This window comes from Stegodyphus dumicola, chromosome 1 (assembly GCF_044657685.1).
Source record: "Stegodyphus dumicola isolate Sdum_Otavi_A_Nest chromosome 1, ASM4465768v1".
In the NCBI taxonomy this organism is placed as follows: domain Eukaryota; kingdom Metazoa; phylum Arthropoda; class Arachnida; order Araneae; family Eresidae; genus Stegodyphus; species Stegodyphus dumicola.
In genome coordinates this window covers 172,057,901-172,085,565 of record NC_140768.1, presented here as the reverse complement: position 1 = coordinate 172,085,565, position 27,665 = coordinate 172,057,901, and the positions used below count along the sequence as shown (strand labels likewise).

At 33.3% G+C, this 27,665-nt stretch overlaps 1 protein-coding gene across 6 annotated transcripts in view; it reads left to right on the top strand.

Moving 5' to 3' along the window:
• LOC118184756 (neural-cadherin-like) overlaps positions 1-27,665 on the top strand; it is a 639,735-nt gene that overhangs the window by 467,253 nt on the left and 144,817 nt on the right. For 4 of the 6 annotated variants that reach the window (XM_085823080.1, XM_085823078.1, XM_085823081.1 and 1 more), the window contains exon 4: positions 22,403-22,567. In XM_085823080.1, coding sequence (XP_085679206.1) covers positions 22,403-22,567 — 165 coding nt within the window. Of the gene's footprint in view, positions 1-22,402; positions 22,568-27,327; positions 27,493-27,665 lie in introns of all 6 variants that reach the window. The other 2 variants (XM_085823079.1, XM_085823083.1) reach the window with 1 other exon arrangement.

The following is a 27,665-nucleotide window of genomic DNA, read 5'->3' as shown; positions in this document are numbered from 1 at the left end:
GATCTCTGAATAACGCTTGCCTTCAGGTTGTTCTGTAATCAAAAGTAGCATGAAGTCGGATTTTTAAAGATACGAATATCCGTTTATGCTGAAACTGGTGGCTTATTCTTTCGGAAAGTTGCCAGAAGCACTATAGTATATTATTTCTTGCACGAGTTTCACCGTGTGTTATACTTGGCCGTTCTTCCAGTACAGGAAGGATATTGCTTTGTAACAAGTAAGCATAATGTTTGTCTTGCAACAATGTCAGGTTCAAACCCAGACCCACAAACCTTTTGAGAGAAAATCATCACGATGGGCGGTTCGTACGGAGTCATGTCGAAAGAATAGCTGATATATCAAAATCACTTCATTTAGATACGCTGTTTATCAGGATCACAGAAGAAATTCTTGAGAAGTTATTGGGAATGCTTCTAAAAATTTAATCTTTCTTACATCAAATAATATTTATCCGATATAATTCACTTATCTTTGTAAACCCAGATATGATAAACATATCCAATGAAATAAAAATGGGTTTTCCAGTTCTAAATTCGTCACCATTTCTATATCAGATTAAGGATTTTGCCACTGGAAGTAATCCTTATATATTTTTGTATGGTAAACATGTAAAATATCGAATTACGTTTTTGTTACGTGAACAGCTCAGTTGTCATTGTATCAGATTAAACCACACATTCACTGGGAATGGCCTTGTATGTCAAGCACAAAGAATGACGTAAAATCTACTTTTCTGTATTTTTACTTCCTTGTACAAAGTAAAAAGGAAGTATTGTAATCGCGAAAATTTTCAGGCACCATATTTCAACGAAAATATTCATTTTGACCGCTATCGAATGCAATTTGACGATGTTTTTGCGTGGCATCTGTACGTAAGGACAGAATAAAAGACTATTTTCTCCCCCAAAAAAGTTATAAAACTGCTTTAAAATTAATTCTGACGAGAATTTTTCGTGGCGTCTGCGCCTACGTACGTTCGCATATCGCATAACTCAAAAACAAGTAACTTCAGAACGGTGAAATTTTGTATATGGGACTGCTATAACATGTATATGTGCACCTCGTATTTTGGTTGTAATAGGCCACATCAAACGTATGTATATATTCACTCTGTTAACCGGCTCAGTGATCTCAGTTTCTTTACTCTTATATGCTTGTAAGTTGTGCATTTTTTGCTTTAAAAATAATTGTCTTGAATTGTGTTGTTCCTATCTTTCGGTTAAGGTTTTTATGCCTTTAGTAAATCTGCATGCAATATTTGCGAAGTTATCAACAATTTAAAATTTGTTTAAATGCAACTAAGCCTAATGAATTTTGCGATGGCGGACATGTTTGTTTACATTTCAAACTTGGCAAAATAGCGGATTTGTTGCCAATCTAGAAAAACTAAGCTTCGCAACAACAAAGATAACGTCTTCTTTTATTATTGCGAATTAAATCATGTTTAATCCATTCTGAAACTTATTCGCAGGAAAAAGTGTTTAAGATTTACTTCGTAATTTTTAATCTAGATATTTTGAGTTTTTGTGTATTTTTGCCTTGTCGGGAAGTGAGAACTGAATTAATTGAATGAGAAGTACTGAAGCGTTTGTAAAAAAAACTGTTTCTTTTTTGTTTTGTTTGCTGAATTTGTTTTATAATAGGTGGACCGGAAAGTAATGTCGTTTCTGCGCATGTCGACAACAACGTGCTAAAGGCAGAAGTGGAAGCAAATCCATGTCAAACACTCTTAACCAACCTTGGTCGACCATCCAAAAACATTTAAAGCAGAATGGAGAAATAAGCAAAGCGGGTGTTTGAGTCCCCCAAAATCTTTCCGAAAAGAACAAAGCCAACCTATCCATCACATGCAACGTATTGCTTCAACGGCACCATACAGAACCGTTTTTTGATCGTTTGATTAGTGGAGACAAAAAATAAGTCCTATACGATAATTCAAAACTCAAAAGGCAGTTTTAATAGGAGTTAAAAGGGTTTACATCCCGAAAAGCCTTTCTGTGTGTTTGGTGGATTATTCGCGGAATTGTTCATTTTGTGTTGCTGAAACCTGGAAAAACTGTTAATGTAGATCTTTATTGTGAACAATTGGATCGAGTGAACCAATCTTTAATCGAAAAAATATCCAGCGATTGTCAACGGAAAAGACGTCATTCTGCAACACGACAATGCAGGACCGCACTGTGTAAGACGAACACTGGAAAAGTATAATGGATTGGGGTGGGAGGTACTGCTTCGCTCACCCTATTCGCTCGATATCGCATCTTCGGATTTCCATTTATTCCGATCCCTACAACATTTTCTTAGTGACAAAAAATTTGAAAATTTGGATGATGTCCAAAATGCCATCTCGAGATATTTTACTCAAAAGCCAATTGATTTTTATCGGTCTGGGATTGAAATCTGCATACTATATGGCAAAGGTTGTTGATAACTAGTGTGATTATATTATTGATTAAAAATAAAAACTTGTAACAAATTTATTCGTTTGAATTTAATGTAAAAAAGCGACATTACTTTCCGGTCCCCCCCCTATTACATTGTTTTAGATTTATTATAGCATTTGTATAGAACAATTAACATATTAAGTGAAGCTAGCGCCAGAGTGTCGCTGTGGTAAACAAATATAGTTAATTTTATAGAGTGCAATTATTCTATTGTGGTTTATGCGCTATCGACGAAGTAGATTTAATTTAATCCAATACGTTTAAATGAAATGCAAGAAATTTTTTATTTTATGTTATGACATATATGAAACAAATCTTGTTTTTCTTATTTAAAATAAAGTATTCTTATATACTTAGATTACCGTGCGTATTGAATACAAAAATAATATTTACACTTTTTGTAAACACTGATTGTTCCTATATGACATATCTAGTCTCAGAAAATATTCTTCTATGTCAAAAAATTTTTAAATATGGAATAAAATAAAATTCCTTTTTGAATTTTTTAAAGAACCTGATTTTCCTATGTTACATAAAGCACTCAGTTATAAGGTATTTCTCCTACTTTCCTAGCGTGCCTTCGTGGTGTAGTGGTTCTGCACACTAGGCCGGTATTCTAGAGGTCCGTGGTTCGATTCCCGGCGAAGGTGGTTGCTCATTTTTCATATCTCCCGTTTAAAAAAAAAATCCTAATGTCGCTACACAGTGACTGAAAATACATCTGCATAACCTCATATTGTAAACGCACTCAGAAACACAAAATTTATTTTCCTCTTTAAAGAATCCGTATACTCATATATTAAATAAATTATTCAACCGCAGGGAACATTTATGCACATCCGGATATGGTGAGCATACGGCGGAAAGAAATAAAAAATTAATTTCTTGCTAATTTAAAAAATCCCCAATTGTTTCTTTGCCACGTGAAGTATTATACAACCACAGCGCAATTAATGGGCAACGATTTTAGTAAGGATGAAACCATTTATAAATTGCTGCTTTAGATCTCTGTGTCTCCAAATAAATGCAGGCGGCAAGTTTCAACGGCGTAAACTTTTCTGATGAGTTCCAACTATCGATACTTTCCTAGACAGGGACAAATAAAGAGGGAAAAGGTTACAGCGAGTGAAAATACCCTGCATACCTCGGAAACCCGGCTTCAACAAGAATGCCACGAAATGCCGAAACTGCTTTGCATTTTGTCCCGTGACTTCTACTGTGCATCGGATATAAAGACTGGCACATACTTTCGCCGCGCTTTGACAACCTATTATTAGGGAAGTGAGCGTACTGCAGCAATTTCGCATATCTGTGAACAGCTATCGGGAGGCGGCTTTCAACGACCGAGTCGTTGCCATTCCCGGAAATGTAAATTCCAACCTGGAAATTGCCTCGTATGAATATCGCAACTCGAGAAGGGTGAGGCTGAAATTTGAAATGCTATGGAAAGGGAGCGTCATTCACGTTCTTTGACGGCCCTGAAAAGTGAAGATGTATATCTTAGCCACGGTGTACTGGTTTTGAAATACAAACCTCTTCGGGGGCTTTGAAATATACGTCTGAGGCCTAAAGTTCCGAGTTCTTTGAATTTACAGTTGCTAACGCTGTTTAGATTTCATGCTTATTGGGTTTTTTTTAAGCTATATTAGTGAAAATCTGATGTCAGTAGTGCCTGTTGCTGAGCAGATATTTGGATTATCAGTTCCGAAATTTTAAGAATTAAGAGTATTGAATGAGTGGATTATTTAATAACTTAATAGAACTTTCTGTGTAAGGGGGAAAATGCCTTCATGGATATTTCTTAAATAAAACTGATTTGTATTTAACCTATCTTTTGTCTTTTTAAATGGAGTGTCTTAATAATGCATTTTACTTCAGAAACACGATTTTTGATTAAAAGACTTTTGACTTTGTCAGTTTTTATATATGGCTTAGTACCAATAGTGTTACTAATTTTGTAGAAACATTAGGTATATTTTGGTAGCAGGCAAGATGAAAAATGAGCAAACGCCTTTGCCGGGAATCGGACCACGCACCTCTGGAATACCGGCCCAGCGTGCAGAACCACTACACCACGAAAGCACGCTAGGAAGGCGGGAGAAATACCTTATAGTTTTATCAATATATTGATAGTGATGCCTTTTTTTTCTGTAATTGATATATTCAAACATCTTCTTTACTCAGAGCCAGAAGCCAGATAGGAGCAATAAATTTAATTTCACCAATAGGATTACCATTCCATCTGCAATAGAAATCATTGAAACATAACATTACCCGGGAATTTCTTAGCTTTATTTCAACTACATTTAGTAAGAAAATTTATGATCTTGTGGAGTATTAGTTATAGTGATAAGAGGTATAGAGGCAAGAACTGTTTTTTACACTAAGCCGGTTATTTTCCTGCCTATACTCTGCATTTTATCCAAAGCTTGTTTTATTGTTATTGCACCTGGGAATATTGGGTAATCAAAAATTGGTAAGTAATATCACAGACTTTATTCGGATATAATAGGATTTCCAGATTGATATTCTTCAGATAAATTGCAAACATTTTTATACTTCCATTTTATTTGATCCGAGAGATTTTATTTGGCTTTAGATTTAAGTACGTATATAAAAATTATTACAAAAAAGAAGTTCGAAATCCATCATTTACCTTCCACCTTTTTATTTATTGTTTCAATTTTTTTAATTTACTACTTTTGGTTTTGGTCATTTTAAGTAAGAAAATATCTTATACCCAAAATGAAATGTTGCAGATTTTAAGTGTAAATAAATATCTTTTGTTTCTATAACTTTTCAACTGTTATGGCAACTTCTTTGTGCGTCTCTTAGTCTTCAACGATTGATCAATTGCATAAAATTTGAACTGAGCAGTGTGACAATGATAATAACTTAAAACTATTTAAGGTAGATGGAAAGAGTGCAACTAAAGTTTTGAAAATTTTCAGCAGCTCTTAACTTACCAGTAAAAAGTCAGCAAGTAGAATTTGATTACTGGCAGTTAACTTGTAGGATTAAAATCTTAGTTGAGAGAACGAAATACTCTTACTACTCTCTTAATAACTATCCTTAAGAAATTACCTAAGTAAACGCAGTAACGTATATAAATTATTCACTTCCGTGTGACATCTCTTCGGTAAAGCTGAGCCATAGATGATAACTGAAATCTAGAAAGTGCTGACAGCATTAGCATTGCGTTAGCTGGCTGCAGTGCTGAAACTTTAGAAATCTTTTGCCTAAGCCATATGGTCGCCAAGTTTGGGCGATTTTTGGCGACTTCTGTCTGTTCTTTGGACAGAAGTCGTCAAAAATTGCCCAAACATTACGACCATATGGCGTATGGCGTTGCTTAGCAAAACTGGGCATCATAACTTTGCTTCGTCTTAAATTCTGTTTTGATACTCTAATAATTTGCATAACTCTGGTTTGAGCGAGTTAAATGAAACAGAAAATAAAAGGTGACAAATTAAAATTGTAAAAGTGTCAATAAATCAGGTGCAGTTTTGCACTTTCTTAAAACTAGCTGATAATGCCTGATTAGAAATTGAAACGAAAGAAGAAGTTGCATTGCACCCGAGTTACCTTGAAGGTATTTTGAGAAACCAGGTATAACGTCGTTCAGAAATGGACAAATTAGTACACAGATAGATGATTTTAGTGCAGTTATATGTAAAATTGTTTATTTGTCTGTGTAATGTAACATGAATATCGAGGGGGACAAGATATGCCGGAAAAGTAGGAATACAGGAGTAAGTTTGTTTAACATTATGTCAATGGATATGTGGGTAATTTGGAGAGACGTCGCCAAAAATCGTCCAAACTTGGCGACCATATGGCGACATTTTGGTGCGGTTCCTGTATCACCGTAATAGGTATTGTAATTGAATAAATGTAATTGATCAATGTGTATCATACTTACTCAAAATAGCAAAATCAACAAAGCCCTCAACTATCTGTCAAAGGTGCAGAGATATGAATCTATTGATCACTATATTAGCTGCAACCGTAATTTCGAGAAGCAGAAAGTACTAGAATTATCTCAGCGGCCGGGTGAAAACTATATAAGGCCCCAGAGAGCATCTACTCTCAGTTGTTGTTGTTGTTGTTGTGAATTGTCAGTTCAGCGTGTGATAGAAGTACTGAGATATCCCCGGGTTAGCTTTCTCTTTGGATGCGCTTTACATTGCCTTGTGTTAAACATTCATAGTAGTGTGAACTACTGATTGCACTCTGTGACATTACGAAAAGTTGTACGACTATTTCTGTGGAACGTTGCAGACCTCTGAACTGTACTTTTGATAGAAATAAATTTTATCAACCTATATCGGATCTGTGTGCATTCAATCTATTGCACACCCGTAAGCGCGCAACAACGTATATGTCCATTTTACAGATTAAAGTGATGATTATTTTTTTTTAATTTTCTGTCTGATGTACATACATATGAAAATTATATTTATTTATTTATTATTTTTACTGGCATTTATCTTGAAATCAAGATTTTAATCTTAGATCCGAAATGGCAACTTGTAGGGATTTATATTTATTTTAAATAACCAACCTTATTTATTTTGTTAGTCTTTCCTATAAGCCTTCAATTCCCTAATTGTCAGTGGCAGAATATTTAAATTTGGTAGCGCACGTGAAGGAATGCAAATTCTACCTTGGAGAAAGAGTTTAAAAACCGAGGTTCAGTAGCAAAGAGAGAGAGTTAGACTATTGCCGTCACCTCTGTTGCTTAAGCATTTACTTCCAGAGATATTGCTGGTTCGCGTGGTTTAATTGCATATACTTGCTGCCACTAGTTTTCGACGGGGGTTTAAGAAACAGGAGTTATTCTGAGCCCTGTAGTTTAGTTCGTCAACTTGTACATATCCTAAATCTTTAGTTAGTTCTTTAATTTCAAGTGTTGCCCAAGCAGAGGCGTAGTTTGTTAGCGTGGAGCTGACGCATTGTGAAGTTTAAAGATTTAATAAAAGGTACTTTTAACCCTTCTTTTGTGCAGCTACTACCAGGGCTGTGGAGTCGGTAGAGAAAATGACCGACTCCGACTCCTGGAATTTTAATGACTCCGACTCCCTCATATATATATATATATATATATATATGCAAACATATACACATGGGTTACAGCTTATTTTTTAATATAAAAGAAGTAACTGATGCTACAGAAAGACAATTGATGGCATAGCCAATTATTTATATTAATTAGCATTTATTATGAAATGGAAAAAATGGCATTAGTTATTTCTAAGAAACAGTATAGCTTCGGCAAGATCTTTGTTGGAGGGCCATAGATCCAATTTGATAAACTTCAGAGCTGAGAAAAGTCTTTCCACACTAACTTGAGTAGGAGGAAGAGCTGTTACTGTTAGGGCTTTACTTCTTTTAACTTTCCAGGATAGATTTTTATAAGTTCTAAAAGAAGTGTCTTGAAAGCGCAATCATATTTCTCTATTTCTTCAAAGGCCGTGCAGAAATCTTGTTTGTATTTTTTCATTTTTATATCTAAGGGCTCTTGTTTTTTTTATTTTCATTCGCTTTGCCTTAGCCTTTTCAATATTATCTAAAACTATTTCTCAAAATCTAATTCATCAGTGTGCAATGTCTGCAGTTTAAGTCCTGATTCGAATTCTCCAATTGTTCTGTGAATAATTTCATTCTTAATGAAATTTCATAGGTGACTTTCTTTCCCTTTTTAATTTGTTCGTGGTCCAAGAAAATTTGGTGTTTCGGATGTACGTATATGGAACCCAGCAAGATCTCACTGTCTAGCAAACTAGTTTCTCTTTTCTTCATTGCAGAAATGATTCCTTCTGCAATAAACCCTCCATTTCAGAAAAAACAAAAATCCCATTCTTGCCTCCTGTCAATTCTTCAGATTGCAGCTTTTTTGTGGCTATATACGGTATAGAAAAAAAGAGTTTCCAATTCTGCAAGATCATTCCACAGTCTTTCTGTTATCGAAACATTAGGGTTATCTATATCTTCTAAGAAAGTTCTTAATTCTAAAAAACCTCATTAGTATCAAATAATGTACTTCCTTATCGCATTGCTTGATCAATAATTGCTCCTTTTCCTGCTCGCTTCCTAGGAATTGCATCAATTTTAGGAGTTCCTGTTGCTGTTGCTGCTTACCTAAATTTACCAATGAGATTTGAAACTAAATGAATCACTTTAATCACTAATGGCAAATATCACATCCATCCTCCTCCCTTATATTATTTATTAACAGGCCAATAAAATAGAAAATAACTATTTATTAATGTATGCGGTCTATAAATAAAAATAATAACTCAGCTTGTCATTAATTTTTTTGAATTCATTTTAATTTCATTTCAAATTCAAATTGTCCATGAAGTCGGACTCCTTTTACCCCAAAATCTGCCCGATTCCGACTACATGACTCCGACTCCGACTCCACAACCCTGGTTACTACTCAGGAGTTATCCAAGAGGACTCTACAAACTTTAAAAGTTAGTTTTAATATTAAAATGTGTTATTTTAAATATGAATATTACCACAAACAGAAAATCCTTCACCCAATGTCAATGATATTGTATTGCCATTTCTAACTTTGTGTTAAATGGTTTAATATAGCAATAAACATAAATATTCTTAAAGGCTACTCAAAAGGCTCTTTCATAGTGCTGTTAAAAATGATTTCATTAGAGCTTTTTATTTAATGTACTTTTTATGAACAAGTCATCTTTTGTTGCCTCGTATAATTAGTTGGTTTTTAACTGTTCTTCAATTGTCAAAGAAATGTATGTTCTAAATTGATGGCGGAATAATTTTTCTTTATACAAAGCTCCTTTAAACTCAAATAATAAGAGTTTGGATGGGAAAAAAAGAACTGAATACTCTCCATTCATTATTTTTTCCCATTCATTCGTCTCCAACAGTAGCTGTAAGAAGATTAGCAATTGTCTGCTTAATGCACATGAAAGTACAAAAAATAATATGCAAAACGGTACTACGCTTAAAATTAATTTAGAACTTATCTTAGTTAATTAAAAACAAGCTGGTTGTTTTCCACTCGAAATGAAACTTCCCAAATGATCTCTTAGCATTAAAACAGCTGTATTTGACACTTCATTTATTTCATTTGCTTTGTTAAAATAATTGTTTATTTTTTTATTGGGTCGAGCTGAACATAAAACCGCAGAATACCGGGCAAGCTATTAATACCTCTTTCAAATGAATTCGAACAAAGCCTTGTAACACTGTCCTAGTTTTTTACTACTCTTAGTTTTATTAATTTACTCGGCTCCGAATTAGATTTCATTTAATTGAATTAACTGTATGTGAATCGTTTGGATTTTTTTTAATTAGTCAGTTTGGCCACAAGAGTCCTTAGGTTTGTAGTCAATTAAAGTTCAGGTTACTAATAACAGAACTGAAGCGTTATTTACTGTTAAGCGTTACGTTATTTACTGATTAAACAAAACGTTATTTACTATTTAGTGGAGACATTATTAAACAGGTTGTAAGATTCTAACGTTTACGTTACAACTAAAAATGAGGAACCTTGAGAACTGGCAAGCGAATAATCGCTTAGTTCAGTAGACAGACAGCAGAACTCAAGGGTGACCGGAAAAAGGCTGTCAGAAATAATGCTCACAGGTATATTTATTTATCAGTGGGCTTATTTCCATGTGAGCAGATATCTATGTGAACTTACCGTGGGAGCATATTTCTAAGTGAGCATTTTTCCATGTGAGCTTTTTTCTGTGGGGCATGTTTCTGTGTGGGCTTTTTTCCTGTGAGCATTTATACCTGTGAGCATTTTTCCTGTGGGCATTTTTCCTAGAACCGAACTCAAGAAGGGTTAAATACCCTTTATTATTCAAAATAAAATTAACAGTCGACTCTTTTTGGAAATTATAACGAAGCCTCCACTTGGGCTTGAACTCAGGAATACTAATAAATAAAACTTAACTAAAAAGATATAGCCGAAGCTATCAAGATTATACTAGAGTTGGCACCTTAACGCTAACTAACGGTGAGGCTATCAAGGGCCTAAAGTACGGCCGATCGTAAAAATAGCTTAGAGAGAGAGAGAGAAAGAGAGAGTAGCCTAAAAGGCGAAAGCGCGCTGCTTAGAATCTCTGGCTCTCTAACGAAGTCAGTAGAACTTCAACTTTAAATACTTGCACTTTCTTCATTTGCATTTAACCGCGATTCTTAAAACACGTTCTGGCCTTAAATTAATAATAATAAATAAAGCTAAAATAAAGCTGAAATTAAGAAGCGATGGGAAAGTAGTTTAAACTAAACATTAACTGTTAAAAACTTAGGATAAACCTTACAAATTTCTATAGGCTTCGATTAATTTAATGGTGGTGTTTTGATTTTTGAAGCTCTTGAGAGTGATACAGTGTTAAACGTGCTTCTTTACCAAAGAAGTTACCGTATTTGCCTCCGTATAAGACGCAGCCCCTTTCAATGCACATTTTTGAAGGATAAAACTGTATTACTAATCATTATAAGGAATTAACAGTATTTTAAGTATAAAGTAATACAAATAGAAAGTAATAATTTCTGAAAATATCCAATCTATCTGGGAAAGAACATCTTTTAATCTTCGTTAGAACCCAGACAGTCATCTCCAGAGCTAAATGAGAAGTCATTTGAAATCTCTTCTAAATCAGAATCTGAGTTCTCATATAACAAATTGTCCAGTGCATTACTAATGCCTTACTTCTGAAATGCTTTAACCACTGTCTCTGTTCTCACAGCATCCCATGAAGCTTTGACCCATTCATAAACTTGCGAAATGCTAGGCCTCTTCCTTTTTCCTGATGGTTTAACCTCAAACTTTGAACACTGCATCCAGCTGTTCCACTTCTCCTTCATAAATCCCTTAAATGGTTTAGTAATAAACTCTACTGAACATCATTCACTGACCTCTACCTAACAGTAATACTCCCAAACTCCGCAAGGAAACAAGAAAAAAAATCGCATAACTCCGAATAGAGGAAATTTCCAGAAATGAGTGTAATCAAAAACTGAGTATCGACGTGCAAGACACATCCCGTTCTTCAGACCTATTTTCAAAGACAAAAAGTGCATCTTGTAAGCCGGCAAATACGGTAAGTACACTTGTTGGAAGTCAAAAAAATAAGATTTAATGGTTGCTTTGGCTTGAGTTTAACGATGATTTGAGATGAACAAATCATGTCAGACTATGACACGTTAGTAAAGCCATATGAACACTAACAGATGAATGTACTTGACTAGTACAACATGAGTTGAGTCTACTTGGCAGTTCATTTAGTTAGGCAGGTACCTGGCGGCATAGTATCCCGGGATATTGTCCTAGATTCCTGTTACAATCTAGTCTTCCACATTTATATTCCACTGCTGATTTCCATACCTTGAAATCGCCACACCATGGAATAATTCACAGCTGTTGGCCGCGTCGATAAGGCACATCGGAAGAGCACACATTTTTTCTCTCACTTTTCTTGGATTCTACCGCGGGGTTATACAATTAATACCAATATCAGTGACACTAAAAATAACCTATGTAATAATGAAATGCATTTCCTCAAAGTAAAGCAACTTACAAAATACAAAAATGTACAAATCGTACAACTGTCAATCTTCCTCGTGGAAATACCTTTTACCGCTGAAGCGAAGAAAATCTACGACCTCACCTATTTTCTATACATGAGAGTTATCGTGGAATTTACAAATCCAAACCTGACTCTGTGCAGTGTTACAGGTGCCAGCGATATGGCCAACAGATATGTTCAACCGTTATATGCAACAACGTACATAGATATATGAAGGAGCGCAATTTCATCCTACTTGGTTATGTACCAAGAAAAGAGAAGATGGACCTGGCAGCTGTGTTCTATGCAAAAGAGAACACAACAATTCCTAAAAAAGGATGCTCAGAATACCCAAATAACAAGCAAACTAAACCCACTGCCTTCATACAGAAACAAAATGACTTTCCAAGTCTACATTAAGCGACAACTACCACTAAACAAATTCAGCCTCAACCAAACAACGAAAAAGGCGAACGCCTGGTTCCGAACTACCAGTAAACCCGATGTATTCGACTTTACAAACAACAGCAGTACCTCCAGGAATCCTCAGAATCTCTCAGCACCTGGCTAAAGAAAGCCAAAGGACAAATTCACAAATTTAAAAACGCCAAATAAATTCTGGATAACTCCAAAGTTCCATAGAAATTATCAAATTTATCTTTTCTGGCTGCCGCAAAGGGGGACTACGCTTTTCCCAGCAAATGGCTTGCTAGCTGACAAATTAAAACTATTGAATATTTCATGCATGTCGACCATGCTCCTTAAACAAAGGTAAGGCGTGTTATTATTTCGCAAAATATTAACCAGTTAACTAGCGCTGTCGTTAAACTAATCAACGACAGTGGTTAAGGAAATTACACTTTTCCAGTCTGAAGATAAAAATAAGATTGCTTTGTGGTTCAACCACAAACATTTGAATTTCACTTCTGATCTTTACTAAATGTTTGTAAATTAATGATTCAAAATGTATTGTTACTGTTTGTTGAGCTGCCTATAGAAAGAAACAAGTTTTACATTAATACTCCTTCGTAAATTTAATTTACTTAACGCATTATTTTTACGTTTGTTATCTTCTATACCTTGTTTTTTTTTTTTTTCACAAACCATCAAAATGCAAACTGAGTTTAAAAGTTGAGTTTAGTTGAAAAAACTGAGTTTTAGTTGCAAACTGAGTTATTGTTAGAGAATTGGATTTACTGATTGGTCTCTGTGCATCTTTTCCTTATAATATACAAATAAATTTTAATTAAGGAATCTAATAGAAGAGAAATTAGAATCACTCATATTCACACAGCTGCTCTTGATACTATAAAGAATAGCTAGCCTAGAAATAAAATTGTCTTCATATGTAAGCGCATAGATCTATACTGGAAAGTCATATAGGGATTGATGCTGAAATTCTTACTGCACAATATTATGCTACGTGGCAGTTGGTTCATATGCCATTGGTTTTGATGGTGAGCTGAAATTTATTTACTTATAGCTAATTTCTGAAAAGAATGTTTTATCAAATCCATCATCTGAGCAGATTCCAAAGCTGCTTTAAAAATAAGTGCTAGTCACAGATTATATGACTGTCAGCTAATCTATGATTGCAAACATTCTTTAAATTCATCTGTCTTCTACATTCTTCGTTCTTTTTTGCTTTAAGCTATAGTGAGTCTATACACTCATTATGGAATTTAGAATAATGAGAAAGCGGATTTCCTAGTGAAATTTTTTATGACTTTCCTGGCAAAAGTTTTCATCCGCTACGATGCTAATCTTCTGCATTTTGTAAATTAATTAATTTTCTCCAGAAGTTATTGATGAAGCATCCTTAACTGAGATACGATTTGGTGGACAACTAGAAAGCTGTATATATAGTGTGTTTTTAGCCTACGTAGTAGCTTTTTACCAATTACAGCCGTATGAGCTACTTAAAAGTTATATATGTACAGGTTTTATTACTATGACTGTAGATATAATAACATCTTGCTATAACTATTCATAAGAAAACGGGACCTATCTTCCATAAGCTTCCATTTTATGTAGCATTATTTTCGTTGGTGCTTGGATTGTCGTTATAATGCGAGTCGACTGCTTTTTTTAAATCATTCAGTTTCCATATTTACTAATATAGTGTTTGACTAATTTTGATGATATTATTTCCACCAAACTTTAATTATAGGAAGAGTTTATGCCTTTGTACAATAGTCTTGCGTGATGAACTTATCTATTTAGTCAACCTGTGGAGATTCTCACTTTTATTCTGCTAAATGAAGCATCGAGGAACCTAGAAAACTGTTAAGCGAATTATCGATTGGTTAAAAGGACAGAGATCTTAAACTCAAGAAGAGTTAATGACCCTTTATTCACTCAATATAAGATTAACAAGGGGCCCCTTTCTTCAGGCTTACAGCAAAGCTAACACAATTTTAGAATTTTAACGAAGATTTAACCGAAGCTAACACAATTCTAATGTAGTTGGCCCGTAATCTGAACTAGCCGGCAAACTATCAAAAATCACGTAATAATATGGCTGACTGTAAGAACAGCTTAGAGAGACGTAACCCAATGGCAACCGCCTGCTACTCAGGATACCTCTCTCGAAGTCAGTTGAACTTTCATTTAAAACTACCTCTTTCTCATCTGCATTCAATGCGATTCTAAAACCTCATTCTGGTAGAGAGTTGTAAGTTGAAACGTGGCAAGATAGGAAAGGTTAACTAATTTAAAATAACTGTTATAAAATTAAAATATACATTACAAACCTAAATTGGAATTGGAATGAATATAATTACGAGTGAAGAAGAAGCAAACTCTTTCAAGATGAATATTTGATCTATTATTTTGAGTATTGAACAATCGGGCTAGTTAAAAATATATATATATATATATATATTAAGATACTCAGTCATCTGAAACTAAGGAAATGAATTTATAAAGCACTGATTTAGTTAAAAACAAGTTGCTAATGAGAATCTGAATTAAGATTAGCAACTAAAACGAGGAAATTTTGATTAAAATAGCATTTCTGAGAAAACTAAGAAAAATTAATATAATGGCAATGATTCTTATTTTTGTAAATTATTTCATCGTTCCCCAACTTGAGCTCTTGAGTAGAAATGATATAAAATATTTCTCCTGCCTTCTTAGCATGCCTTTATAGTGTAGTGGTTAGCACGTTGGGCGCGTATTCCAGATGTCCATGGTCCCGGCGAAGGCGTTGCTCATTTTTCATTTCTCCTGCTTTGAAATAACCTAATGTCTCTACAGTGTATTTCGTAAGTAATAAACAGCTGAAACTTGAGAGGTAATATTCCTAGAGGTTAATAGTTACAGTTCAATGTAATGCAGCCGTTTTTTAATCCAGTTCACTTTTCATAGTACAAACACGGGAAAGAATTATTTTATTTAATAACCCTCGAAAAGAATTTTTTCGGAAAGGTTTTATGGGCTGCACTCTTTATACGCACACCGATCACAAAATCAAAATTTTGTTCAAGTGTCAAACTTAGCTTCCTCTGTTTAGTATCTTAATCACTGATCAAATGTGAATTCCTTCGAAATTTAAATGTGAAATTGGTGAGGTATTAGGTAAGCTCAAATGAAACTGTGAGACCACATGGAATCGAATACAGGATCTCTAAAAACTGATTATGTTAACTGTCGGACCCTGAAGAAGTTTATAAGGTATTTCTTCCGCCTTCTTAGCATGCCTTCGTAGTGTAGTGGTCTGCGCGCTGGGCGCGTATTCCAGAGGTCCGTCGTTCGATTCCCGGCGAGGGCGTTGCTCATTTTTCATGTTTCCTGTTTCGAAATAACCTAATGTTTCTACATTGGCGCCCGAACTAAAAGGGTGGTGGGTGAGGATTCTCCACACCCAGGATTTGGCGATTGGGTCCCCTAAAAACCCTAGTCGCCCGTTAAAAGGGGAAGTATGTAAAGTATTTTTCCCGCTTCCTTAGCATGCCTTCGTAGTGTAGTGGTCTGCACGCTGGGAGCATATTCCAAAGGTCCGTGGTTCGATGCCTGGCGAGGGCGTTACTCATTTTTCATTTTTCCTGCTTTCAAAAATACGTAATGCCCCTACAAGGTACTTGAGCGGCTGCCATTCATGCCTTGTGATTTCACCGTATATTCACGGGAATGTGTAATGTTTCATAATAAATATCTTATTGGTCATTGTTCTGAATATTTGATTTGGATCATATATAACTTCTCATAATTATTAACTTAAACATTGTAAGTTATTTCTCCCGCTTTCCCAGCGTGCCTCCGTGGTGTAGTGGTTCTGCACACTGGGTCGGTATCCCAGAGGTCCGTGGTTCGATTCCCGGCGAAGGATCTTTTCATCTTTTCTGCTTCCAATTAACCTAATGACTCTGCAACATCATCAAGAAACTGCTTATCAGCTTCTGTTTATTTCCTTGTTTCTTTGTAAAATACTTCCTTAAGTATTTGAAAACTGTAGTTTTAGCTAACCTATACGCATAAAATACCGAACCGCCCGAAAAGGTTTTCCGAGAGTCACAGTAATTTCCTCCCCTCCCCATCCATTAACGCTTAAAGAAGAGTAAAGATTTCAAATGTCATCCTGCCTATTTCCTAACAAATAAAGATAAGAAACCACAAATCCGCAATAAACTGATACAATGCATTTGGGAAACTGCACCTGCTACTTTAGGGGAGGGAAGAAAACAACATTGGAATTTCTTCGGCCGTTTTTGGTGGTTGTGGTCGTTTGAATGAAAGGCCGTCTGGGGCGTTTTAGTCTTCAAAGAGTTAAAGGTCTGATTGTTATATCATCGAAGTTACTTCTTTACAAATAATAATTGCTTATGCTAAGCAATAATAATTGCTTATACTAAGCTAAGCAATAATAATTGCTTATACTAAGCTAAGCAATAATAATTGCTTACACTAAGCTAAATAATAATTATGCTCAAGCATAATTGCATAAAAACATAAAGTGCAACCTTAATATGAACCGTTTCTCAGATTTAAGTCGTTTCTGTTGTAAGATATGCTTGCTTAGCTCAGTGGATAGAAGTTTCAGAATTTAATTTCTCTGAAATATTTCCTTATAAAGTTACGTTAGCTGTAAGGCTATTTATATACAGTTGAGTTCTTCATAGTTTGTTTGTTTCGAAATGCACTTTTGCAATTAAATCTTCTTAGAAAGAATTAGCTTTCTCAAGTATTTGTTTCCATGTCATCTTCGCACTGGGTACTTTAGGCTGTTTAGATTTCTGCAGTACTTATTTTGACATATTTGATGTTTACACTATTTATTCTTTCCAAAAATATATTTGCACCGCTTTACTTCGATAAAGACGGCTTTTAAGGTACTTTTAATTTCCGCAAATATATGACATTTCAAATTTTCATCTTTTCGTGAGATATAGCATCTACATATTTTAAAGAGAAATTGCGAATTTGAGGAATCTTCTGTACGTTTCTTGATTTGATGCAGAAGTCATAAATATCTAATTGTAGTATATTTATAAATACATTCCTAACTATAATTATCAAATACGCGTGATTAGTATATTTTTAAAACACTCGCCTCATTTTGGGAATATGTTACAACGAATATTAGAAAACCATTTAAACGATTATGGAAAATTTGAGTCACAATATTTTTCAGAATCATATGTTGTGCTAACTTTGCTATTTGGGGAAACATATATACAGAGTTGTCATTCTAAAAAAAAAATAATAATTGAAAACTTTTTATGTGAATTTAGAGATATCAGGTAGTTGTTTTACTTTTAATCAGGATAACGAAACTAATAAAATTCATTAGGTGCTTATTCAAAACATGAACCTTACGTTTAAAAAACTCTATTTTGTTCGTTTATTTCATCTTGTATTCTGTTGTTGTTGTTTCTCATTCTCGTTACCAACAGAGCTAGATCAGGCCATTGAACCCATTCGCCCTGAAAGAGTCCAGTACAAAAAGGGGGTCTTGAATCAGATCCTGTCTGGTAAGCCCCAGACAAGATAAAATGTGATCGCGAGAGGCCTGTGCGGTAGAACACTTAGTGCATATTTCAAAGTGTTTATTACCACCTACAAACGTTACTGATAACAGATGGCCACTATGGAATCTAATAAGTGCAGTTTGATCTCGTCGATTGCTGCTCTGAACCAAGGAGCCACCAGGGCACTGATACCATGGGTGCACTGGTGGGACCATCCAAACGGCCTTATTCTTTGCCTTACGTTTAGAAAATAGTTCCATATAAGTAAGAGGAGCGGCAGGCTTTGTGGTCTCGCTAGTACCAGCTCTAGCCAAGCTGTCCGCAATTTCATTTCCAGCAACGTCGCCAAGGGACGTAATCCACTGAAAGTGGATCCGATGAGAAAGGGTAAGTTGTCTTAGTTTGCTGAGGATGCCTGCACTTGTATTATCTCTCACATTATGTCAATCAGCCAAGTGCTGGACAGCACTTCTATAATCCGAAAAGATCCAGATATCTTTTAACTGAGGAAGCCAGATCATGGAGTCCAGACCCTCCAAAATTGCAATAAGCTCGCTTCGAAATACCGAGCAGAAGTCTGGATTTCTTCTTTGAATTCTTGTTCTTCATCCCGAAATCTAATATAAATGCCACTGCCAGAACTCTCATTAACAAATTTACTGCCGTCCGCATACATGTGGACAGCGTCCATAGGGACATTATTAATTATTTCAAGAGCTAACTGTTTCAAGTAGCACAGCAATTCCATCTGTTCGCTAACTAACTTAGACAGAAAGGTTAAAGTAAAAGTAAACTCCGTCGAGACCTTCAGAGGGGTCGATAATCTGAGATAAGCTGTGATGTTCTATAGAACTGGCAATAAGGTGGTTAGAAACAACCTGTCCAAGGAGACTACCACGTTTAAGCCTCTGGTTTGAGCTCCATGACCGTATAAATTTCGAGGTACGATTCTGGAGGCCGAGACTGGAGAGCTTATTATAGTACTTCACTGAACATGCATGTCTCCTAAGACTTAAATAAAAAATAAGTTAAATAAGATCTTGTATTTTAATATCATCCATCACTAATATCACGCCAAATGCAGGAATTTATAGTTTTGCTGATTTTTTAAATGAGATGTCTACATTCTCTGAGTTAAATATTAATGAAGAAATGTACCAATTTAATTTTTTTCAAGTTTAAACGAGCTGTAGAGACGTAAAATCATTGAACAATGTATAAGATATTTTCCCCGCCTTCGTAGTGTAGTGGTCTGATGTTCGTAGTGTAGCAATGATTAAGGAACTTTCTGCTTAATCATTGCTTTAAGTTCTTGAAACTAATTATCAAATGAAAACCTGAGGCGCAGTTACTGTGCTTTGGGTCTGTTTCCAATTCAGAATTGTTAATGTTTATTATTTGTTACAAGAATAAGGAAAAGAAATTAACCACTCTGTAAGACAGTAGATTCGAAATGAATTCAAATCGAAGTAAACAATGCTTCTTTTAATTACTCTTGTCTTCCCAGTTTACCTTATAAGGTATTTCTCCGGCCTTCCTAGCGTCCCTTCGTGGTGTAGTGGTTCTGCACACTGGGCCGGCATTCCAGAGGTCCGTGGTTCGATTCCCAGCGAGGGCGTTGCTCATTGTTCATCTCTCTTGCTTCAAAAATACCTGATGTCTCTACAGTGAACCCTAACTAAAAGGGTTGTGGATGATGATTCTCCACACTCAGGATTTGGCGATTGTGTTCCCTAAAAACCCCAGTCGCCCTTTAAAAGGGGAAGTACATAAGGTATTTCTCTCGCCTTCTTAGTGGTCTGCGAGCTGGGCGCATATTCCAGAGGTCCGTGGTTCGATTCCCCGCAAGGGCGCTGCTCATTTTTCATGTTTCCTGCTTTCAGAAATACCTAATGACAACTGGTAATTTGATTCGGGTTGAAATTCTGTCGAACGGGTCGACTGATTGGGAATTTTCATTTTTTGCTTGCGTAATGTGAATATTAGCCAATTTTTCTCGAACATTTCTTTGTGAAGTCTTTTGTTTTTAAATATAACATCTCTTCCCTTTCACAGATAACCCTCACGGGTTTTGTCGTTATTCAAATAATCTAAACTAATTCCCAAAAGCGTGCCAAAATTTAGACCCGATTCACTTGCCATGTTTTTTGGGGAGGAAGGACAGGGTGTTAAATAATATGTATGTTTACTTCCATGTAAGCAAAGCTCATAATGCAATGAAAATTTATTATTCGTATTTAAATGCTGCCTACAAGTGAAACGAGTGATCAGAAAATTATGAAATTTTGTCGCGGACTAGTAGCTGAAAAGGATGTGGAACATTTTTTTTTTTTTTTTTTTTTTTTGTAATAAAATTTGTAAAATAGTAAAACTATTGTAAATGTGTGGTTAAAAGTATAATTTATTGATATAATAAATCTCTTATTTATTGCCTCTAGTGACGCTATTTTTAACTAATTTTGTTTTCACTGAAAGACATCCTCATCCTTTCATTATGTCCGCCACAAAATTTCACGATTTTCTGATCTCTGGTTTCGCTCTAAAACAGAGTTCTGTAATTATAGACACCTTACACGTTACGAAATGATTAAAACGATTGATAATAGGAAAAAAAAAGGCTGTTTAAAGTTATGGTTATGTAAAAATCTAAAATAAGTATTTACAGTTTAACTTAAATTTTTTTTTAATTTGTAAATAAAATCTTTATTACTTAAATTATTTTCTTATTGCAAAATATTCTCATATTTAGTCACTATTCAATGAAAATTAATACAAATACTTTTTTAATTTATTAATTAATTTTAGTCGTAACTACTATTTAATTAACTAAATGTATTCGTATTTAAAATGAAACATTATTTTTAACTTTATTGTATTAATTGTCTCTGAAATTAATTTTGTTTGCTTAATCATTTACTATATTCATGGATGTTTTAATTTGTGGTAAGCAGACTTCTGAACTTTCTTACAGTAAGCAGACTGAAATTAAATCTGAATAGTTTCAAGCTCTTTATCTTTATGGAAACAATGCTGCGTTATGTTTTACATAAATTCATTTTATTTTCCTTTCTTTATGTGAAATTATTATGTTTAAATACTTTATTTTTCTTGCATTTTTTCCTCATTTGAATGTTAATTTTTAGTGTATTAACCAGATGTTTAATTTATTTTGAAATATCTTTTTCATGCTCATTATATGTTTGAGTACATGTATCTTGCTGCTTTTAAAGTGTTCCTATATATTATAGATCAATAATGTTTATTGAAATAGCATATACGACCTGACTTGTTTTCATTAAACATCTGATTTGGCATCTCCAGATTTTTTTAAATCGTGGAACGAAACAATTTAAAACAAATTTGTTATTCATTGTAATAACTTCATATGTCGTATTATTATTATTACAGTGTTAAAAGTAATTTGAAAGAAGTGGACCCGCAGTTCTTTCGACTCGATTGCTTCAATTTAATAAAAGTTTCACAAAGAATTTTATGTAAATTGTTCCCCTAATATTACTTAGGAATTACGAAAAGCAATAAAACTTTCTATATTAAATTATAAATTAAAATCGAAAAATTATATTTCCTAGTAAATGTATATTCATATTTCAAGCATACGTCAATCGTAAGAATACAAAATCTGAATACTTAAATTAGTTCAATTATATAATAATAATATAGATTAAGTTCTAAATTGCTAGCGTTATTACTTATTTCGTTCTTACCTATCATTTATGCGAACCAGAGAATATTTTCCAAAATATTCTCCGATATATCCCAATATAATTCTTTAATGTTTCCCCAAAATATTTAAAAAAATGTATTAAAAGAAATTTTATATTCAAAACAAACTGAAAAACAAATATTACCTGCATTTCAATATTCAAAGAGTTTTTTCTGCTTGGAAATAAACTGAAAGAATTGATTTTGATCATTCTATAAATAAAATCCACTCTTTTTTTTTTTCAAAATTGTTTAATAAAATTTAAATTATAATTATTTCATTTCCGTCTCTTCGTTAATTGTTGACAATTAAAGATAAAATTTATAATCACTTACGATAATAACAAACGTAAAAGTTAAATTCAAGTATCTAGCTAAAAAAGATTTCGTAATTAACAAAAAACTTACTTTTAGCGGTGTTATATTGAAATAATTAAATAAGGGCAGAATTATGGAAATCAGAAATAATTACAACAGTGTTAATGTTTTATTAGTCTTAAAATCTCTATGCTTATCAAAAATTATGTTTAAAACTTTATTATTAATTTTACCATTGTTTCTATAGGAGTGTTAAATTACATCATTAAGGTTGTTTGTACGAATTTCTTATAAACAGTGATTAGATATGATCCGCTTTGAGGTCCTGTATGCTATATCATATTACATTTAGTGTGGTCATCATGTTTGATCTTTTCCATTCCAGTACAAACTGAGGTTAGTTGCTTCAGACAACTTGAACGAGAACCACACAACAGTGGTCATCCACATTAAAGATGTCAACGATAACCCGCCCATGTTCGACAGGCCTACCTACGAGACGCAAATCACAGAAGAAGACGACCGAAACCTGCCGAAGCGCGTCCTTCAGGTTCATGAACCATACGATCACTAGTCGTTGTGTTTTCGTTGTCTTTTAGGTGGAATGCTGGCACTTATTTTTGATGGGGTATTTCATCAGCAGCCTAAATTAAAATGAACTTTTCTTACAAGATTTTTTTCTTTAAAACTTGTAAAATTTTTTTATTAAACTTCTGTAGCTTTAATTGGCTAACCTTATCATGCTCTAACAAATTGCTGTCATTACAACTTCAAGTGTCTAACTCAATTTCCGTAATACGCTAAAAGTAAAACTTAGTTAAGGGGTTTACAAATAAAGTTCCTTATTGTGTTCTAACAAATTGTTGTTACAACTTCAAGTGTTTAACTTAATTTCCGTAATACGCGAAAAGTAAAACTTAGTTAAGGGGTTTTCAAATAAAGTTCCTTATCGCGCTCTAGCGAATTGCTGTTACAACTTCAAGTGTCTAAATTAATTTCAGTAATACGCGAAAAGTAAAACTTAGTTAAGGGGTTTTCAAATATTTTTTTTCCTCCCTTATTACTTGAAGGATTTTAAAGTAACGCAACGATTTAAAACGATAGGAGTACAACTTAGATTTCGCGTAACAAGAATCACCTCTATTTGGTTTCCTTCGCCACAGTTTAGCTATTAACAGGAAACAAGGTAATTAACTCCTATGTTTATTAAGCCACGTCTCAAAGCAGCACGACTCAAAGCAGAATTTACAGCTTTCTTGGATGTCTGCAAAACATGCTGCACAAAATATTGTTTTCACTCGCTGTTTAACATTAGTTTAATTTTCATTCTAATGAAGGTTGACGGAAAAATAGAAGGAATAGAAAATAATTTATATAAACTATCAGATTAAAAAATTTTCAAACTATATTTAAATCTATCTACCTTTACTTCACTGTTCCTGTGTTATTTAGTTAACTCTATCTACAGACTTTTAACTTTAAAATGGACATAGGAAACAAAATACCTGCTTCCCAATACTCTTTTAAGGGGAATCATAACCTTAAAACCCATAAGATCTTCGAATATGTGACTACTGCAAGAACTGGGATAACTTAATTATTTTTAAAAAAATTACTTCCAACTTTTTACAGCTGACTACATAATATAACTCCTTTCTGAAATAGTAATCAGAAAGTTTGTGTTGCCACAAATATTTTTATAATTTAATCCGCTTTGTGACCAAATGTTTCGTCGTGTTTACACCTTGCGCGCACAGTTTAAAACATTCTGTTGCATAATTTAATTCCATATTTAATATATAGCTTTTATAACATTTGGAAACTACTGTGAACCAGAAATTCTAAGAATTCCATGCTAAATTTTTATTTTATTTGGAGTTGAGTTTATAAAATGTATTTTATTAAAAAAATCAGTAATGTTTTCTTGCATAAAATTTTTTAACATTAAAATATTCATCAGATTTTTGGGTCAATTAGAAAATAGTGCCTATATAAAGAATTCCATCAAATTTCAAGTCTGTACCATTAGCCATCTTTAAAATATCATGCGCGCAAGGCGGAAACAGGACTAAAAATTTTGTCACAAAGCGGATTAAATTACAAAAATATTTGTGGCAACACAAACCTTCTGGCTACTAGTTTCCAAAGTAGCTATATTATGTTTTTACAGCTGACTAGCTGTAAAAAGTTTGTAGTAATCGCTTTTAAAATAAATAAAATATCCCAATTCTTGCAACAGTCACGTATTCGAAGATCATAAGAGATTTAAGCTGTATGAGCCCCCTTAATGATGTACTCTATAATTAAAATGAAATAATCATTATGAAGTATTTAAACAGCTACTATTTATTGAACACGTGAACATGTTTCTTATATGAATACACTACTAAAACATACTAGTAGATAATATATTATTAATCGTGAAATTGATTGCGTCTATCTCAATCATAAATGATGTTGTTAATCAAAACTATAATCGATATTTTTTCCTTGATTATGCTAAAGGCATTCATAATTGAACTATTTGCAGTCATCCGGTTTCACGAGTTTTGTTACGTTCTTTGAATATTGATTTAATTTTAAACATTAGAAGTCTTCTTTTTCTCGGAACTTACCACAATGAACGGATAATAAATTTCTTGGGATGCAATCGCATCCAATTTTTTAAGAAATGAACTGCTTACAAACTATACTGAAGATGCTAAATACTTTAGCAGCAATTCTAAATATGCAAAAATAATCTTTTATATTTTTCGTGAAATCTCATTTTATAAGCTTTTTATATTTCCTTATTTTCTACCGAAAGTCACAAAAGGGAATAAATATGAAAAGCTATTTATAACCCACTTCTCCATAGAAATTACAAATTCATTTTCTTCCTTCCTTTAGTGCTGAAATGATTCGCAAGACTGTAAAGGTTCAGTTACCGGAAATGGTTATTTATTATGTATTTTTTATATCGGCTGTTAAAAGTCAAGACAAAAAAAGACTCGCAGTTTTTTATTGTTAATGCATGCTGAAATAGAATTAGGAAGATTTCTTTATTTATTATTGGCTTACTATAGACCTCATTCATGAATAAACGTATTACTTTTAATTAAGAAGCATTGAAAAGAATTCTTTTTCTAGTAGTATTGAAAGAAGCAGAATGTTTTCTCCCTTTGAAAATGCGTGCTATCATAGAATTGAAATTCTTTTCTTCTTTTTGTCCTAGTGATTTTTTGAGTTAGTGTATTAATTGCACTACTTTTGTCCTCACAGCTAAAAGAACTACGCACCTTTTATCCTCATAGCTAACAGTTTTTTTTCAAGGAAAAAAAGCCTTCCTTTCTTCGTTTTGTCGCGACCTTAGAATTATGGAATATTTCAATACTCTGTTTTTTTTCGTTTCTTTCGATAACTTAACAAATGATAGCTAAATAAAATAACAACAAACGAAATCTTGTATATTAATAACGTTCTCATGTTAGCAAAATATCGAGATGTAGTGACATTAAAATTTTATAATACATAAAATTCTCTAATACATTAAAATTATCATAATTACTCATTAATTCTTATAGTTACACAAAATTGTCATAAATTACACATATACCTTTCCTTTAACAATTTTAATCTTTATGCTGCGTAAATGCAATTTTACAGTTATCTAAACTATATCTATCGAAATGTTACACATACGACTGTCTCAATTCCTGACGGATAATAGAAATTGACTGTTAAAAGAGGAATGGATAATCGGGCTCCTATTGCATATAGATTATTCAGTCTAAATTTCTACAGTATCTAAAATCTATGTTTCTTTATGAAGAACATTATATCTATGATTGATCTATATTCGACAAGGTTACGTTAAATGTTTATTTCAATAAGTACAGTTAATTAGTTAATTAATTAACATACGAAAAATTCTACAAGTCAAAGGATATGGCTTAATGCGCCATTTCCATCTAACATCTAACTTTTTACTTTAGATGAGGGCGCTGCTATCGCCGTATGACATCATATTTCTCTACAATTCCAAGACAAAAGTTAAATAACTATTATTGCTTTTAGTTTTATTTGTATTTTTTCAAAGTTATAACTGTTTCTAAAATTTATTATAGAGACAGAGCTTTGTTGAAAGTGCAAAGTCTAAGACTTTTTTAAAAGGAATAATATTTTTAGCGATTAAATACAAATGCAGTTTTTAATAAATATGCCATTTCAGTCATGTTAAATCAAAGTAAATCGTATAAAATGTAACTTTGTCTTTTTTATAAACGGCATTAAACCAAAATTGAGTACTTAAAAAAGAAGAAGAAAAATTAAAAATAACAACATAAAAACAAAGAAAATATTTGCTGATTTTTTAAATTTCTTTGAGCAACAACGCCTGTGAATATCGTTTCTTTACAGACTCATGCTGAATGCAGACGAAGTTAATTACAGTTTCTAAAATAAGTAATCTTTTCGCGCTTCAGTTTCTTTTTCATGTTTTCACAAATTTCAAAAGTTAATCTGAGAACATTTACATTTAATTAAGAATAATATAATAAACCTAGTTTATCATTCTTCTTTCTTTTTAGAAGATAATATATAATTCCTTCGTTTACTAAGGATTAATTTTCTAACAAACGATTTGTTTGGAACTTAAATAATACGAGACAATTATGAACGAAATATACATCTTTTAATACATTTTTCGTTAAATATATTTACTGAAAAATCTTTCAAAATGTCTTCCTATCTCATTTCACTTTTAAAATCATTAAAAACATCTGATGCTAGGAAATATTCTGACATATAATTAATTATACTTAAAATGTAGCTTCATATGTTTATCAGATAACATGGGTTCCTGGAAAAAAATTCATAATCTTTTGGATTTCGATAAAAAATAAAGTGATATGCATTTAGTAGTTGACTTTTTCCTTTGTTTGATTTGGCTTTTCTGAGGGAATTAAATCAAACATTCTTAAGATTTTTCTGGAAGAAATGTTATTTGGAAACAACAAACTAATGACGTTCATTTTAATCAACGCTGCTGATGAAAACGATGATCAAATAACATTTATATTTTAGTTCTCTCTTTTTATAGTTCCTGTGAATGCATCTGTCCCTGTTGGAGCACAAATTTGAAATTGTTTACTTATACGTTGAGTTGAATGAATTCAGCACTGACGCATGACATTTAAATTACGTTTTCGAACTCCATTTATTTGCCTAATTTTGTTTGAGTTTGTATTAGTGAGAAGAATTTGTTTGATTTTGCATGTTTGCATGAGATTTGTTTTTATTTTTTGTCTTCTTCCCCTTTTCCCTGTCCAGTACAACCTCACGCTCGTAGCTTCTGACGGGAAGTGCGAATCGGGTACATTAGTAATCGTAAGGATAAAAGATGTCAACGATTTGCCACCTAAGTTTGATCAACCTACCTACATTACCACCATTTTAGAAGAAGATGCAGAAGGAATGCCCAAAAGTGTCTTGAAGGTAGCTATGTTATGAGCATGCATTACACAAAAGAAAACTACTGTCTTTTCAACTAGAAATGCGGATTTTTATTCTGTGAGAAACAGAAAAGTATTTAATTTAAAAAACTGAAGAGTTTATTTTTTCATAACAATAATCAATAATGCTTCATTTTAAGACATTAGGGTTTTTTT